The 16,430-nt window shown below is 37.0% G+C and overlaps 1 protein-coding gene across 6 annotated transcripts in view; it reads right to left on the bottom strand.

Annotated features, from left to right (window-relative positions):
- Positions 1 to 16,430, bottom strand: part of FRRS1 (ferric chelate reductase 1) — a 99,538-nt gene that overhangs the window by 31,118 nt on the left and 51,990 nt on the right. For all 6 annotated transcript variants that reach the window (XM_082384671.1, XM_082384672.1, XM_082384670.1 and 3 more), the window contains 4 exons: positions 5,828 to 6,023; positions 3,197 to 3,333; positions 2,037 to 2,131; positions 286 to 433 (listed from right to left, as the gene is read on the bottom strand). In XM_082384671.1, coding sequence (XP_082240797.1) covers positions 286 to 433; positions 2,037 to 2,131; positions 3,197 to 3,333; positions 5,828 to 6,023 — 576 coding nt within the window. The remainder of the gene's footprint in view (positions 1 to 285; positions 434 to 2,036; positions 2,132 to 3,196; positions 3,334 to 5,827; positions 6,024 to 16,430) is intronic.

The raw sequence follows: 16,430 nt of genomic DNA, 5'->3' as shown, positions 1-16,430 counted from the left end.
AGATTTACTTTCAAGTGAAAACATATCCACCGCTAGTATGGACTACATGTGAATGTCATAACCACACTTTGAACATGCAGGGTCTTACACTCCTCTTATTCTAACCTATAAATCATAATGTTACAATGAAGACTTCCTCCTGATTTCCTGAAGGGAATTCAAAAACTTGCTACCACAACCCAGGACAGCTACTTCTCTACACACGTTCCTAAGCACAGAACCACAATTTCTAAGGAAGATGTTCCTTTAGATTGCATTTGGTGAAACCATAAAAATGTTACTTACTGATTTGGTTAAATGGGAGACTGGAGGTAATGTTGGCATAGGTGCTATTGTAGCTTTAGGTGTTGTAAAAGGAAGGACGTTTGGTTGTGAAATTATAGGACCAGGAATCTTCACCCAGTAGATTTTGTACTTCTCAACAACCGTGGCTCTGAAATGCAGTACCAGCGAGAGTGAGATTAGACAGAACCATGATTGTGGCCCATCATAATCAAATCGAAAAAAAAAAGTAATGAACTAGGGACATACCACTTAATACAGGTATACCTTGGAGATACTGCAGGTTCAGTTCCAGACCACCACAATAAAGCGAATATCACAATAAAGTGAGTAACAGAACTTGGGGGTTTCCCAGTGCATATAAAAGTTATGTTTACACTATACTGTATTCTACTAAGTGTGCAATAGCACTATATCTAAAAAAAAAAAAAACAATGAATATACCTTAATTTTAAAATATCTTATTGCTAAAAAATACTAACCATCATCTGAGCCTTCAGCAAATTATAGTAGTAACATCAAAGATCACTGATCACAGATCACCATAACAAATATAATAATGATGAAAAAGTTTGAAATATTACAACAATTACCAAACTGTGGCACAGAGACACAAGGTGAGCAAAAGCTGTTGGAAAAATGGTGCCCATAGACCCACTCAGTGCAGGGTTGCCACAAATCAATTTGTAAAAAGACACAATACCTGTGAAGCCAAATAAAGCAAAGTACAATAAAACAAGGATGCCTGTAATACCTGACAGAATTTCGTGTGAGGCAAATCTCTAATGACTCTCTTCCACTTCATCACCAAATGAATTTTAGTTACTCTCTCTCTCTCTCTTCTCTTACTTGTCTGTTCTTTGGGCATATTCACAGCAACCAGGAATGTCAGACCCCAGGACTAAAGTGCACAGATTTCTACTCCTGACATTACAGAACATACTACTACCACACTTTTCATAGTGGTCATTCAAATTATTCCAAAAGCCATGTGTAACAGGCAGCTACAGCAAAAAGCTATATAGAGGCTGCATAAGCAACTATCAGTTCTTACTGGGGTCATATCCCCTTTCCCACATTCCACTCAACACACAGGTGCAAAGCTGCATTACTGTGTGCTGGTGACCTGTGTACAAAGTGAAGCAGAAAATAGAGACAGGCCAGGAGAGCAATTCTCCCTTTAAAATATATGTCTATAACACCACTCAGGAATCATTATATGGCTTTATGACATTCCATTTCCCCCTTGCATGTAAGATTAAGAGAGAAGTACTATTCTAATTCTACTGAATTTCATAATTCTGAGGAGCACACATGATCTTACTCTTTTGACAATCTAATCTGCAAGCTGTGACACTGCAAAAAAAAAGTCATCCAAATTTCAGGACTGCTTTTTTTCATATTCTCATACTAGTACAGGAACAAATCTAAAAAAAAGTATTTGTCCATACACCATATAGACTCAAGTATTAATTGATGGCTCTTATTAGTGTGAAGACACTACAACACTCCATTCACTCAACAAATGTCTATTAAGTGTCTATTAGGTCCTTGGTCCTGTGCTAAGTGCTCAGTATATATGCTGAAAAAAAAAACAAACAAAAAAGCAAAACAGTCACTTACATCAGTAAGGTGGTGTCATTACTACACCACACCTCTGCCATACAGGTGAATGTCCAATAGGTATAAAAAAAGATACAGACTATCATTATTTCAATTATACTAGTTACAGAGCTGTAAACTCTTCTACTCACAGAAACTTTATGTGATTTGGGGCACTGCTTGGAGCATTCCAATAGACTTTAATTTCTGTTTTTTTGGATGGACTTGTGTGACTCACAGCTGATCCCTGAAATAAAATGGAAAAGAACTACCATTCAGACACTCAGTAGCTCAACATAGCTGGAACTACAGCCATTTTGCAAAGTAATTTATCATTGCATGACCTTGGCATTGTGGTAAAGACTATTTTATTTAGAACAGGGACTCAGGTGCTCAATAAATACAGGTTGATTGATTGACACCAAATTAGCAGCCGGCTCTATGAATAAACTAGAGTCAGCAGAAATTTAAGAACTGAAGAGAGTTATGAATACTGGGTGTGTTGATGCTATATAAAGCCTGCTCATTAATTCATTTATACTGTAAGTTTCTTTTTTTATTAATAGATGCAAACAGAATGCAGAAAATTCATCAAAAGAAAATAATTCCTGCCTCCAAATAAGCAATATTATATTTTAGTAATTCCTTTCTCTTGAACAATCTTGTTTCCCACATTCATTCACCTGGCAAATTCCTACTCATTCTTTGAGGTCTAGCTGAGATCATCTCCTCTCTCTCAATTCCCTCCAGCCTGTGTGTGGCACCTCTACTATGCTTCTCACCCACCCTGTGTAGGGTTCTAATCTAAGTCATCATACTATTCCACTTATGTGTCTGTCCTATAGTCATACATTCTACTTATGTGCCATATAGCATATGTCCACATGCTTTACTTATGTGTAAGGCTATGAGCTCTTCAAAGAACAAGTCCTGTTCATCACCATATCCCATGCAGGAAAGTTCCTGGTATAATAAATGTTCATTAAATTAATTAATTATAAAAATTAGACCTCTGTTCCACTCTAGAATTCTATCTTCAATATTAACATCCTTCGAAATTCAATATACTAAGAGTCAATACTATATAAAATATCAAAAGCCATAAACTCTTCAAGCTACAACCCTACCTTTTCTAGGATGTTGTATAAAAATATGTTGCCAGTAGAAAAATTAGGGGGAAAGTTTGATCAACCTGAATGTACTCAGATGTCTGCAATGCATGGGTAATGTCATTGTTCATCTTGCAAACACCATCTTGTAGTGAAAAGACCCATGGAAACTGACAGAAATCAGTTTCAAACTAAACACAAACCTGTATATCTTCACAGGTCAGAAGCTGTGATACTTGACTGTCAATCAGTGTGAAGGAGCCAATAGGAGGGCCACTCAAATTCTCAGCATCACGTGCTTCTAAGAGAAAGCCTTTAAATGTTGGCCCTGACAAAGTAACTGAGAAACAAACAAAAAGATAAGTTAAGAGTTTAGCAACATCCGCCCAAAAAAACTGTTTAAAGGAGGCACGTCACCAAATTGGGTGTATATATAGAAAACTACTCCAGGAGAGAAAACAGTAGAAATCATCCTATAGTCAAAGAAATTCTAAATCGTGTTCCACAGGACATTATTCCATGAGATGTAATAGCCATTCCACAGGGAAGAAAAGGTAGGTTATGGTCAGAGTGTGGTCCTTGGGGCCAAAGTAGTTTGAAAAATGCTGGTTGACCATGCACATATGGTCACCTTATCTTTGATAAAGGAGGCAAGCATATACAGTGGAGAAAAGACAGCCTCTTCAATAAGTGGTGCTGGGAAAACTGGACAGGTACATGTAAAAGTATGAAATTAGAACACTCCCTGACACCATACACAAAAATAAACTCAAAATGGATTAAAGACCTAAGTGTAAGGCCAGACACTATCAAACTCTTAGAGGAAAACATAGGCAGAACACTCTATGACATAAATCACAGCAAGATCCTTTTTGACCCACCTCCTAGAGAAATGGAAACAAAAACACAAATAAACAAATGGGACCTAATGAAACTTAAAAGCTTTTGCACAGAAAAGGAAACCATAAACAAGACCAAAAGACAACCCTCAGAATGGGAGAAAATATTTGCAAATGAAGCAACTGACAAAGGATTAATCTCCAAGATTTACAAGCAGCTCATGCAGCTCAATAACAAAAAAACAAACAACCCAATCCAAAAATGGGCAGAAGACCTAAATAGACATTTCTCTGAAGAAGATATACAGATGGCCAACAAACACATGAAAGAATGCTCAACATCATTAATCATTAGAGAAATGCAAATCAAAACTACAATGAGATATCATCTCACACCGGTCAGAATGGCCATCATCAAAAAATCTAGAAACAATAAATGCTGGAGAGGGTGTGAGAAAAGGGAACACTCTTGCACTGTTGGTGGGAATGTAAATTGATACAGCCACTATGGAGAACAGTATGGAGGTTCCTTAAAAAACTAAAAATAGAACTACCATACGACCCAGCAATCCCACTACTGGGCATATACCCTGAGAAAACCATAATTCAAAAAGAGTCATGTACCAAAATGTTCATTGCACCTCTATTTACAATAGCCAGGACATGGAAGCAACCTAAGTGTCCATCATCGGATGAATGGATAAAGAAGATGTGGCACATATATACAATGGAATATTACTCAACCATAAAAAGAAATGAAATGGAGGTATTTGTAGTGAGGTGGATGGAGTTAGAGTCTGTCATACAGAGTGAAGTAAGTCAGAAAGAGAAAAACAAATACAGTATGCTAACACATATATATGGAATCTAAGGAAAAAAAAAAAAAGTCATGAAGAACCCAGTGGCAAGACGGGAATAAAGACACAGACCTACTAGAGAATGGACTTGAGGATATGGGGAGGGGGAGGGGTAAGATGTGACAGGGTGAGAGAGTGGCATGGACATATATATACTACCAAATGTAAAATAGATAGCTAGTGGGAAGCAGCCGCATAGCACAGGGAGATCAGCTCGGTGCTTTGTGACCACCTAGAGGGGTGGGATAGGGAGGGAGGGAGGGAGGGAGATGGAAGAGGGAAGCGATGTGGGAACATATGTATAAGTATAACTGATTCACTTTGTTATAAAGCAGAAACTAACACACCATTGTAAAGCAATTATACTCCAATAAAGATGTTTAAAAAAAAAAAATGCTGGTTGAAAGTAAATACTTCTGTCTTTACTGCAAACATCTCAGGCCGTTTAACATTCTTCTGTGCAGTATGAAACTCTAAGAAATATATATAACAGAGTGTTCCAAATTTATTTTTCCATATATCCTTTTTGCTAGAGCGTATCTATTAATATTCTGCATTTCTAAAGTTGCAGAAAATAGAATTTGTAAAATGCTGTTATAGATACATCCTTAATAGACTATTAAGTTTCAGCCCACCTTCTGCCAGAATTAGGGAAACACAAGAGATTATACAATGTCAAGAAGTATAAGGGTTTAACATCTTAAGCCAGATAAAATAAGCTTTATTTTATGTATTTCTATTGAGTAAATAGTACTGTTAATGAAGATATATTAAATAATGACAAAAACATATTTTAAAACCTATTCTGGGGAATTCCCTGGCAGTCCAGTGGTTAGACTTGGTGCTTTCACTGCCAGGGCCGGGTTCATCGCTGGTCAGGGAACTAAGACCCCGCAGGCCGTGTGGTGTGTCCAAAAAAAAAAAAACACCTATTCTGAATGGGTAGTAAATATACTACTTAAGTAATATAGTCATCTGTAGTAGTTAAACACAAAAACGAGAAGTATAAGATCATGGTATCTTATAAAAGTAGATGAACAGATTAAATGAAACTGTATAAATCCAACAGTAATAAAGATTCAATGTATAGTAAAAAAAGTGAAATTCAAAATGTAAATAGTTAATACCAGCACAGTACCTTTGATCTGATCTCCTGGCCTGAATGTCATCTGACTCACTAAGATGTGGCAAGCGGGATCAGACCGTGGAGTTTGACCATGTTTAGGAATCATTCCACGGCATGACTTCGTTACCTTTCCATTGGGATAATTAGCCACAGAACTAACGAGCAACAGAAGTATGAAGGCACCAAGGGTAAATCCAGGAACTGCCATCTCAAAAAGAAGATTAAAAGCACATTATTTTCAAAAGTAATTAAAATATAAATGCTTTCACATCACAGGATAGTAAGTTCTAGACAACTATTTACTTTCAATAGTCAGTTAACCACATTCTCAAAAGTATGTACTATAAAGAATGTGATATGTGGGGGCTTCCCTGGTGGCGCAGTGGTTGAGAATCTGCCCGCTAATGCAGGGGACACGGGTTCGAGCCCTGGTCTGGGAAGATCCCACATGCCGCGGAGCGACTAGGCCCGTGAGCCACAATTGCTGAGCCTGCGCGTCTGGAGCCTGTGCTCCGCAACAAGAGAGGCCGCAACAGTGAGAGGCCCGCGCACCGCGATGAAGAGTGGCCCCCGCTCGCCGCAACTGGAGAAAGCCCTCGCACAGAAATGAAGACCCAACACAGCCATAAATAAATAAAATTTAAAAAAATAAATAAATAAATAAAATTTAAAAAAATAAATAAATAAAGCAAATAATTTTTTTAAAAAAAAAGAATGTGATATGTGAAGTTTGCCCTGGATTTGAATCTCAGCTCTACCAATTACCAACTGTGAAACTTTAAGCAAGTCACTTAAGTCTCATTCCTTACCTGAAAAATAAGGAAACAAAAACCCTCCTTTCAAAACTGTTTTAATAAAATTTAGATACAGCCAAAAGTCTGACAAGGAAGATAATAAATGTTAGCTTTCATTAGCATGATTGGGAAATAATAAAATAATCCAATAAAAGCAAAAGGTTTTGCTCCACTTCATCCTAGAAAGCTTAAAGAACAAATAAGAAATGTTTCTTCTGGATTTAAATATCATCACCTGAATAAATCTCTGATATGATTTCTCCCAACTTCCCATTAAACTAGTCATGGTGACAATTTAATTTGCAACACTGAAAACTGAGGCTAACAACCAATTGCAAGAGACAGTATTTCTATTACTTATAGCCCAAATACTTCTGAATTAAGAAACATGATTGTTAACCCAGGCAATTTTCTTCTCTCATCCAGTTTATCTGCCTCTTACCATCTGCCTAACAGAAAACCAGTCCCACCCTTGTCTAGCTCACTTTGTGCATATATGCAGAACCTGCAAATCATAGTATTTAACAAGGCTAGAGGTAGATGGGCAGGGACATGTTATATGGCAGTAAAGTCCACACGGTGGACAGGCTGCAGATGGGAAGAGCTCAAGATGCAGTTCATTCTCCACAGAAATGGGAGTTTTCTATACATGGTCATAGACAAAAATAAAAGCACCCTTAGAATCACTAGAACAAATTATCCTTTTATAGTCATGTAAATTATAAACCCCACATTGGACCAGAGCTAAACTATAGAAACTCCTGCTAGACACCAGCAATTGTGCTGGAGCTATACTCTTTAACCAGCCCTGCACATTACACCAGTAGCTACCAAGTAGATAGCTTTGGGTCCAACTCTATACCCCTATCTTTTATCAAACATTGATGCTAGATAGAATTCTTCTCATTTAAAGATAAGCGAAAGGAACAAATGAACCAATCAAGAGCTTCTGAAAAATTCTATATCATAAGAGCAGCACAAGATTTCTCTGTAGACTCAAAGGAAAAGCATAACCCTAAAAATAGTTAATTACTATAGGAAACAATATTTAAGAAAATAACTGCTAAAGAATGGAGCAATAGAAAATCTTCTGTTCGAACATGGCTATCAGGTCCTTTCATTAGGGCCAGACCTGATTTTAGGACCATACAAGGTTTACTGGAGAGGATCAAGGTCATTATTTTAACCATGTGATCTTGGCCAAGTTATTATGAAAATTAAATGCAGAAATGTGCCTCACTTAAAGAATGGTACAGTGGGAAGAGTTAGTTTGGTTTAACAAATATTTATTTGGCACTGACTTCCTGCCAGGTGAAAGTGGAAACAAGACTTTATTTCTAGTCTCTGCTATGCGTTAAGTAGCTGAATAACATCAATCAATCAGGTCACTTAATCTCTGTCTCAGTTTCTTCATTTGCAAAATATAACAGATGAACTGGAATAAAATCAGGGCAACACTAACTTTATGATTTTAGGATAAAGCAAAGTGGAAAAGCATACTGGGAATTATTAGAGCATGAAGTATAAGATGGGAAAGGGAAGTGAAAAAGACACCACTACCTGTCATTCATTAGGAAAATATAACAAACAAGGTCAGCGAGAGAAGTAGACAACAGCAATTTCTTTATCCTTAGTCAGATACCGACCACTCAAGGTAAAGTTCTATTTTCATAACAATGGCCAATGATGGTTTCCCGGTTAATGATTTAAGGAACCTTTTTCAAATGAATACATTAATTCATTAGGCAATCTATGCCAACAGATTGCATAGTTATGAAAAGGAATAAAGAGTTATACGTGGAAACATTTAAGCTAAAATTATGGAATGTGGATAATGAGCTATTATATTATGAGATCATTCTTCAAGCACTGGAAAAACTCCCACCAATTTTGTATGATTTTTACAGGTTTTTAATATTCACATTCTACCATGAGTATAATATAGAGAAATAAAAGAAAAGATATCATAACTTGCATTTTGTCATCCTAGGACAAAGATAGACCTATTAGTTTAAAAGTTTAAAAGAGAGGTTATCCTGATTCTCTAACTGAAATATTACCAAACCTCATGAGATTTATACAGTTTTCTTTCTTGCCTGAAAGACAGGCACTTAGTAAAAAGGTATAACGACTGCCTTTACCATGCTCTACATACATCTCACATGAAGATAAAACTTCAAAACGAGTGTATTCTTTATTATCTGAATACCAAATTCTCGTACTTGGATGAATATGTAGTTATTATTGTCATTGTGAACTACAGACATTAACAGGACAATATATTTATTACAACAAAGTAAAATTCAGATAAAATTAGAAGAATCCAATTGAAAAATATTTAGATGTAAGAAAAAGGATTATGTGTTAATTAAGGATTTTTTAAATAAATTGGTCATTAAATGTCTTTTTATTGTACGACTCCAAGGACATGTAAGAAAAAAGAAATATGGAGGAAAGCACATCTTTTAAAACCATGTCAGATGATTAAGCTAGCAAATAACTAATCGAGTCTAGTTATACTGCATTCAAGCTCTAGCTTTTATTACCAGTCATTTGTTTGTTTGTTTTTTAATTTTTTATTTATGGCTGTGTTGGGTCTTCGCTTCTGTGCGAGGGCTCTCCCCAGCTGTGGCAAGCGGGTGCCACTCTTCATCGTGGTGCGCGGGCCTCTCACTGTTGCGGCCTCTCTTGTTGCGGAGCACAGGCTCCAGACGCGCAGGCTCAGTAATTGTGGCTCACGGGCCCAGTCGCTCCGCAGCACGCGGGATCCTCGCAGACCAGGGTTCGAATCCGTGTCCCCTGCATCGGCAGGCAGACTCTCAACCATTGCGCCACCAGGGAAGCCCCAGTCATTTGTTTTAAATGAAGGCATCAAAGGAGTTCAAAAGTTAACATACACACAAAAAATTATGGGAACTCGCCAGTAACACCCACTCTACATCATCCAAGAAATGAGTGTAAGCACCGAGAGTCTTAATTAATGCACAGGTGTGAGGTAACAAGGTTCTTTCAATTACAAAAAGCCACAAAAAAGCAAAAACTAAACCAAAAGAGTTTACTAAAAAATATCTAAATAATTTGGAAAAGGATATTTTTTGCTATATGCTGTGGGGTTTTTTAATTTTTTTACCATACCCAAAGTAAGAAATGTTTTTACATTATGACCCTACAAACATTTCAAGAGATACTATTTACCTTTACCGCATATGATAAACTCATATATTTTCTATTCTTGTCTTTTTTTTAATGCTGGTTACATCCTACTGAATTGTTATTTCATAACCTACCAATGAATCTTAACCTGCAGTTTGAAAACATAACTTTATGGCATATACAGACCATTAAAGTTCAGTCATGAATCAAGTTCTAATTTAGGAGTATCAGGGATTTCAGTAAAAAAAGGAGAGTTCTCAGAACTATAGAAGAAACAAATAAACCAAGCCACAAGGAGGATTTTAGAGATGGAGATGGACTTATGGAAAATGTCTTATTCTATATTATTTCATTTGCGAACCTGAACAAAAACTGTAAAAATGGCAAACAAATTAGCTTTCTCACAGTGACCTTTTATATTAAAAAAAATTAATCAATAGTCAATCTGAGAAAGAAATGCAAAAATTTTTTGAGCCAAGCTGAGGATTACAATCCAGAAGACAAGTCTCTCAGAGCGCTCTGAGAACTGTTCCAAAGGGGTAAAGGGGAAGGCCAGTATTATGTGATTTTAGAGAGGGGGGTACGTGCAATCAAGTACACATCTTGGTAGAAGGTTACTACTATTCACAAGGAGGAGATATCTTAGTGAATGGTTTTAGTGCTTTTCTAAGTATGGGAAGATGCAAGAAACTGGGTTCATAAAATTTTCTCCTGAAATTATCTAATTATCTGAAGGCCTGTTCTGCCAGTTTTCCCAAAGCACAGAGTGCCTCACCCTGATCTTCACCGTGAACTCCTTTGAGGGTGTACCGTAGGTCAGCGACTGCAGTGGCTGATGACTTGATTCTTGTAAAAGTGAATGTTGGGTAACATTCTTTACAATCCCTTCCCTTTCAGTCTTAATTTCAACCAAGGTTTGGTAGGCATTTTGGGACCAATTTGTCCCATGGCAGTAAGAATGCTCATTCCCAGGTCAGCAAGGATTTTGTTGATAGGCCACTCAATATGCCATTACTGAACTAGGCCCAGTTAACAGTAGCCAAAAGTCTCCATACCACCTGTCTTACTAGTCTGTTATGGTCCAGGAAATGGTTCCCTCTTGTTGCTTCTTCCCACAACTAGAGTTACACTATTACAATCATTGATCTTATAGTACTATATATTTGCTCAATCGTTTCAGGTTTCCTAATCATCACTAAATTTATCTGAGGTTCAGCCACACGTTGGTAATGCAAGAAACAATAATCGTGTAAAATAGGCAGAATACAAATAATACAGCTAGTAACACTAATAAGGTCATAAGTAAGTATTTAAGCTAAGAACTTCCATTAGGTGTAGCCCAGTATCTCCCCAGGTCATCTGACCAGTTTGTTTTACACCAATCACTATCTTTAAGGGAAATAATATATTGGCATCATACATAAAGTTCACCAAAGATGTCTGCATGTACAAGGTGAGTGTTGGGTAATCAACCCCTTACTGGATTGAGAAAGGAATGTTATTTTTCAAGGAGTTACATGACTGGTGCCAGAAGAAAAAATCGATCTTTATGGTTGAGCAGGTATTTCCGCCTTTGGGGAAGTCTGGTTAACCCATAATACAGATGCATAGTGCACACTAGAGGGGAGGGAGGTGGCCAAAGGGGCAGAGAAAAAAACATTATGTTTAAATTTTTCTTGTCTTGCCTTAAAATGTGAATATTTATTTCATCATAACCATAATATACAAACACTGCAATCCCTAAAGCACTTGAATGCTCCATTCAAAATTTCCATCAAGTACATACTACAATGTATAAAGTAAATAACTACTTCTTATTCAATATTGTTTTTATTTTATTTTATTACTAAAATTGCAATGGCATTATATTCTTTTACTTTGTTATAAGTATAAAATTTTCAATTAACTTATGAGTTAAACATGCTTTTGTTTCTGGGCTTTTGGCCTAGAGACAGAACCACCGTTTATAATATTGCTTCCATTAAAAAATAGAATTGAAATTCCAAGCTGAATTAAAAGTTTATTTTGGGACACAGCACATGTGTAATTTCAGCATTTCATCTAGGATCTGGGGCAAACCTGGTAGGCCTGTGACCAAAACCTAGAGGGAGTGAGGTTAGAGGTACAAATAGGTGTTCACTTGTACAGTGGCAGAATTAGGCAGAAAGTTTTAGAAAAGTAGGTAGAACCAGAGAAGGATAAGGAGGTTGATAAAATCAGAAAAGTTAAGACTAAGCACAAGAGATATACAGAGAGCAATGAAATTTCTATAACAATAAGAAAGGAAAGGATTACAGTTTTACTACGGTGGGGGGGGGGGGGGAGAGAGAAAGGGGCCACAGTGTGAATAAGAAGAAAAAGAAACAGACATTTGGTGAGAAACTGGTAGATAGTACATCTAATGTAATCCTTACAACAAGCAGATATTATCATCATTTTAGAGATGAAGAAACTGATACCAGGGAGTGTACCTGAAACCGTGTACACTTTTAGGACTAGAACCTAAATCTAACTCCAACATTCTCATTCTCTTCACTCCACATCATTGCTCCCTCCTTGGAGACAGAAGGATGTGGAAAGTAAACAGGTACAGCAAGGATCTAAATTTCACAGCGAACAATGTGAGTGGGGGCATGCTGGGACAAACGTGAAATCTAAATTAGCCTACGTCAGTCAGGTACACTCTATGAGTCTGAGAAGGAAGGTAGAGACTTCATTCATAGAACTAAAGCTCCTGAAAGAATGGATATAAAAACAAGTAGTACAATGCCTAAAAACACTAAGTTGCCAATAAATGGTAATTGCCATTATTTATAATCACTAGCAACTTTCTGCATCACCAGTATGTGCTAATTTCTTCTGAACACTATTGTGGTTAAACAACTGAGGTTTCCATATATTTCTTTCATCTGCATTTAACTTGTTCAAGCCTTCTGAAATATTTCAGAAAATTTGCTCCCCTTCTTCCCAGCAATTTAACTTTACATTCATAGAAAATTTCCACATCAAGAGTTAAATTGACTTTGATAGCTGAATCTCAAATTATAGGGAAATTGAAAAACAGGTCAAGTATTTCCACTTCCCCAGATAAAAATGTTTCAGACTCCATTTTCACAGCAGGAAGTACAGAGAAAAATGATTTTTTAAATTAACAATTGGAGTTATGACATTTTCAGTAAAGATTCTAAAAAACATAGAGCATAAAAAATGGCACAATGAGATCTGTCAGGTCTGACGACCTAAAATGGTTGAAAAGAATTCTGAAAAGAATTTAGAGTTTAAGTAAAAGGAAAGGTAGAGGAAACCACTGAAGAAAAAGGAATTGGGAGCTCTCTGATATAATTCTGATTCCTCTAATCACAGCATCATAAGAAAGCAACTTTTCCACTTTCTTTATTCATTCTCTGGAAAAATGATTGGAAGCAAATATCTTATCACACACAGAGCTTTCATCTGGATCATTCCACATGGCCCTCACAATAGTCCTGTCCTAAAAACAATATTAGATGCTAAGTGGAATGGTCCCTTCTCTAAAGACACAAAGCTAATAGATGAAACAAGAGCAAATACCATTAATCTATCATTTAAATGATGTTACTATTTATTGAATGCCTGTTCTATTCTAGTCAACATAGTAGGTGCTTCACACGTATGAACTCTAATCCCTGGAAAAAACAAAAACATTTTTTTGTTGCATGGAAATTGAAGCTCACAGAGGTTATTTTAAAAAAAAAAACCTACTGCCTAAGATCACATAGGGACAGGGCGGGAAAAAACTGCATTTTATTATGGCGATTGAGAGGTAAAGGAGGATATGATAGAAGCGCTAAGGGCTCACAACATATCAGGCATCATGTCAAGGACTTAGCACACATTCCTCAAAACAACCCAGGAAGGTGTGAGGGGTATTATTGTCCCCAGTGTGCAAAGCAGGGCACTGATTAAGATTCTTGCCAAAGTCACAGCAAATGAGTGGTGAAAAGTATGATCTCCAGTCTAGTCTGTGAGGTTTTAACCACTAAGTCATCCACAGCTTCAAATCAGGCACTAAAAGCTGACACAGTAATCCCACAGGAAAAGGGATTCAGAATGAGCACAATTGGGGAGCAATAAAAGAAGTAGAGATAGAAAGAGCAAAGTGAGAATGGACTTTGGAGGGCAGTGAAGAATAGTCTAACTAGGTCCAAGGTCAAATGTTAGAAACAGTCGTTATAAAAAATACTATAAATCTGGTCCCTCTTCATGACCCTTACATGAAGATATTCATCCCCAAGACTGTTTTCCTTGACCCCCCACATTTCTCTACAGGCTATCCCTTCCATAGCCTCAATTATCACCCCTGAATAATATTTCCCAAATCTTTCAATTGCCCCCATCCCGCATCCCACAATGCTTCGACTCAAATTTCCAACTATACATAGATTTCTGTTTGGATGACATTAAGCTCAATTTTTCTGAAATGAAATTCATTATTTTTTCCTCCAAACTAGTTCTTGAATCTGACTTTCCTATTTTGACGGTGGCCTATCAACACATTTCTAGTCAACAAGACTTGAAACCCTGGGACTTCCCTGGTGGCACAGTGGTTGGGAGTCTGCCTGCCAATGCAGGGGACACAGGTTCGATCCCTGGTCCGGGAAGATCCCACATGCCGCAGAGCAACTAGGCCAGTGCACCACAACTACTAAGCCTGCACTCCGGAGCCCACGAGCCACAACTACTGAGCCCACGTGCCTCAACTACTGAGGCCCGTGCACCTAGAGCCCATGCTCTGCAATGGGAGAGGCCACCACGGTAAGAAGCCCGTGCACCATAAGAAAGAGTAGCCCCCGCTCGCTGCAGCTAGAGGGAGCCCGTGTGCAGCAGCGCAGACCCAATGCAGCCAAAAGTTAATTAAATAATTAATTAAAAAAAAAAAATATTTGAAACCCCAAATTCTCAAGATTTGACTCCAAACACTCTTTGGGACCCCACTTTCCAAATAAGCTAAGCAGATTCGACCTCCACCCTTCCGGACACCTACCTATCCCTTCTGTTTCTCTCTTCTACCTTCCATTCCCTCTATTACATCTGTCTGCAGTTTTCCATTCCGACACCACCTTCAAGCGCAAAGCCTTCATTATCTGTCACCCAGATTCATGAAATACTCTCAATTGGCCTCCCTGTTTCTGTATCTCCATTCAAACCCTACACAACACCACAAGATCATTTTCCTAAGGCACAATTCTCATCGTATCACTCTGCTCACCAAAAACCTTCAACAGCTTCCCTGGAATTATTCAATTAAAGACAAAAGCATTAGGCATTTAATGTGTATTCAGCCCAATCCATGTTCTAGCAACAATGTACCATTTGTACTTATTTCTGGAACAAGTACCTCACTTTTTTTCTCCCCATGTTCTGTCTTCTAACTGGGACCTCCATTATGCCATCCATCAAATTCCTACCCATGTAAAAACAGATATATGTTAAATGGGAAAAAAAATAGATATGGAAAATATCTGAACACTGTGCTTAAACTATGTTAAAAATAAAGGTACATTGCCTATCATTTCATGTAAAATGCAAAAGACTGAAAATATCCAATATAAGCAAGCATGTGGAGAAATAAGTGTGCTCATACACTGAAGAGTGTAAATTGCTGCAATATTTTTGGAGGAAATTTGACAATTTCCTACTAAACTAAAATACGTTTAATCTTTGACTGAGGAATTTCACTTCTAGGAATTTATCCTATAAAAACCCCCACACAACAAACAGCACAGGGCATACAGTCAACATTTTATAATAACTTTGTATGGAGTATATTCTATAAAAATTTGAATTACTATGTTGTACACCTGAAACTAATATAATATTGTGAGTCAACAATACTTCAATTTAAAAAAAAAAAAGAAAGAAAGAAAAAGAAACCCCCCACAATTATGCAAGGATTATTTGTAATAGCAAAAATTTAAGACAATTTAGGTGGTTACAAAAATATACTATGCTATACCCAAACCCTAAAATACTGTGTACCCACTACTACAGATAACCAACAAGGATCTATATATAGCACAGAGAACTATATTCAATATTTTGTAATAACCTATAAGGGAAAAGAAGCTGAAAAAGAATAGAGATATAAATATGTGTGTGTGTAAGTGTGTGTGTGTGTGTGTGTGTGTGTGTGTGTGTGTGTGTGTATCTGAATCACTTTGCTCTACACCTGAAATTAACACATCATTGTAAATCAACTATACTTTAATAAAAAAATTTTTTAATAAAATACCGTGTACCCATTTAAAAGAATGAAATAGAGTAGACAATGACCGAAATAACAGCTAATAATTACTGACTGCTTTCTAAGAGCTAGGCATTCTTTTAAGTTCTTTGCGAGTGTTAACTCTGTTCAGAAAAGCTTAAGACATGAATCTGCATGTACTCAGGTGGAAACATGCTCCTGCCACAATGAGGAATGAAAACAAGCAAACTACAAAATGATACGTAATGTACCAAGTGCATATAAAAGAAAAGGGAAAAGAAAAAACACCATGCTTTAACCGTTCTCAACAGTGGTTAGCCCCTAGGAAAGTGTTTTCAATATGGGAAAAGAAATGGACTTCTTTTTAATCCTCTTTGCATTTTGCATATTTTTTAAAGCATGTAGTGCTTTGTAATTTAAAAAA

Source organism: Balaenoptera borealis, assembly GCF_965194805.1.
Source record: "Balaenoptera borealis genome assembly, chromosome: 1".
Lineage (NCBI taxonomy): Eukaryota > Metazoa > Chordata > Mammalia > Artiodactyla > Balaenopteridae > Balaenoptera > Balaenoptera borealis.
The sequence above is the reverse complement of the archived record's forward strand: the minus strand, read 5'-3'. Positions and strand labels throughout refer to the sequence as shown.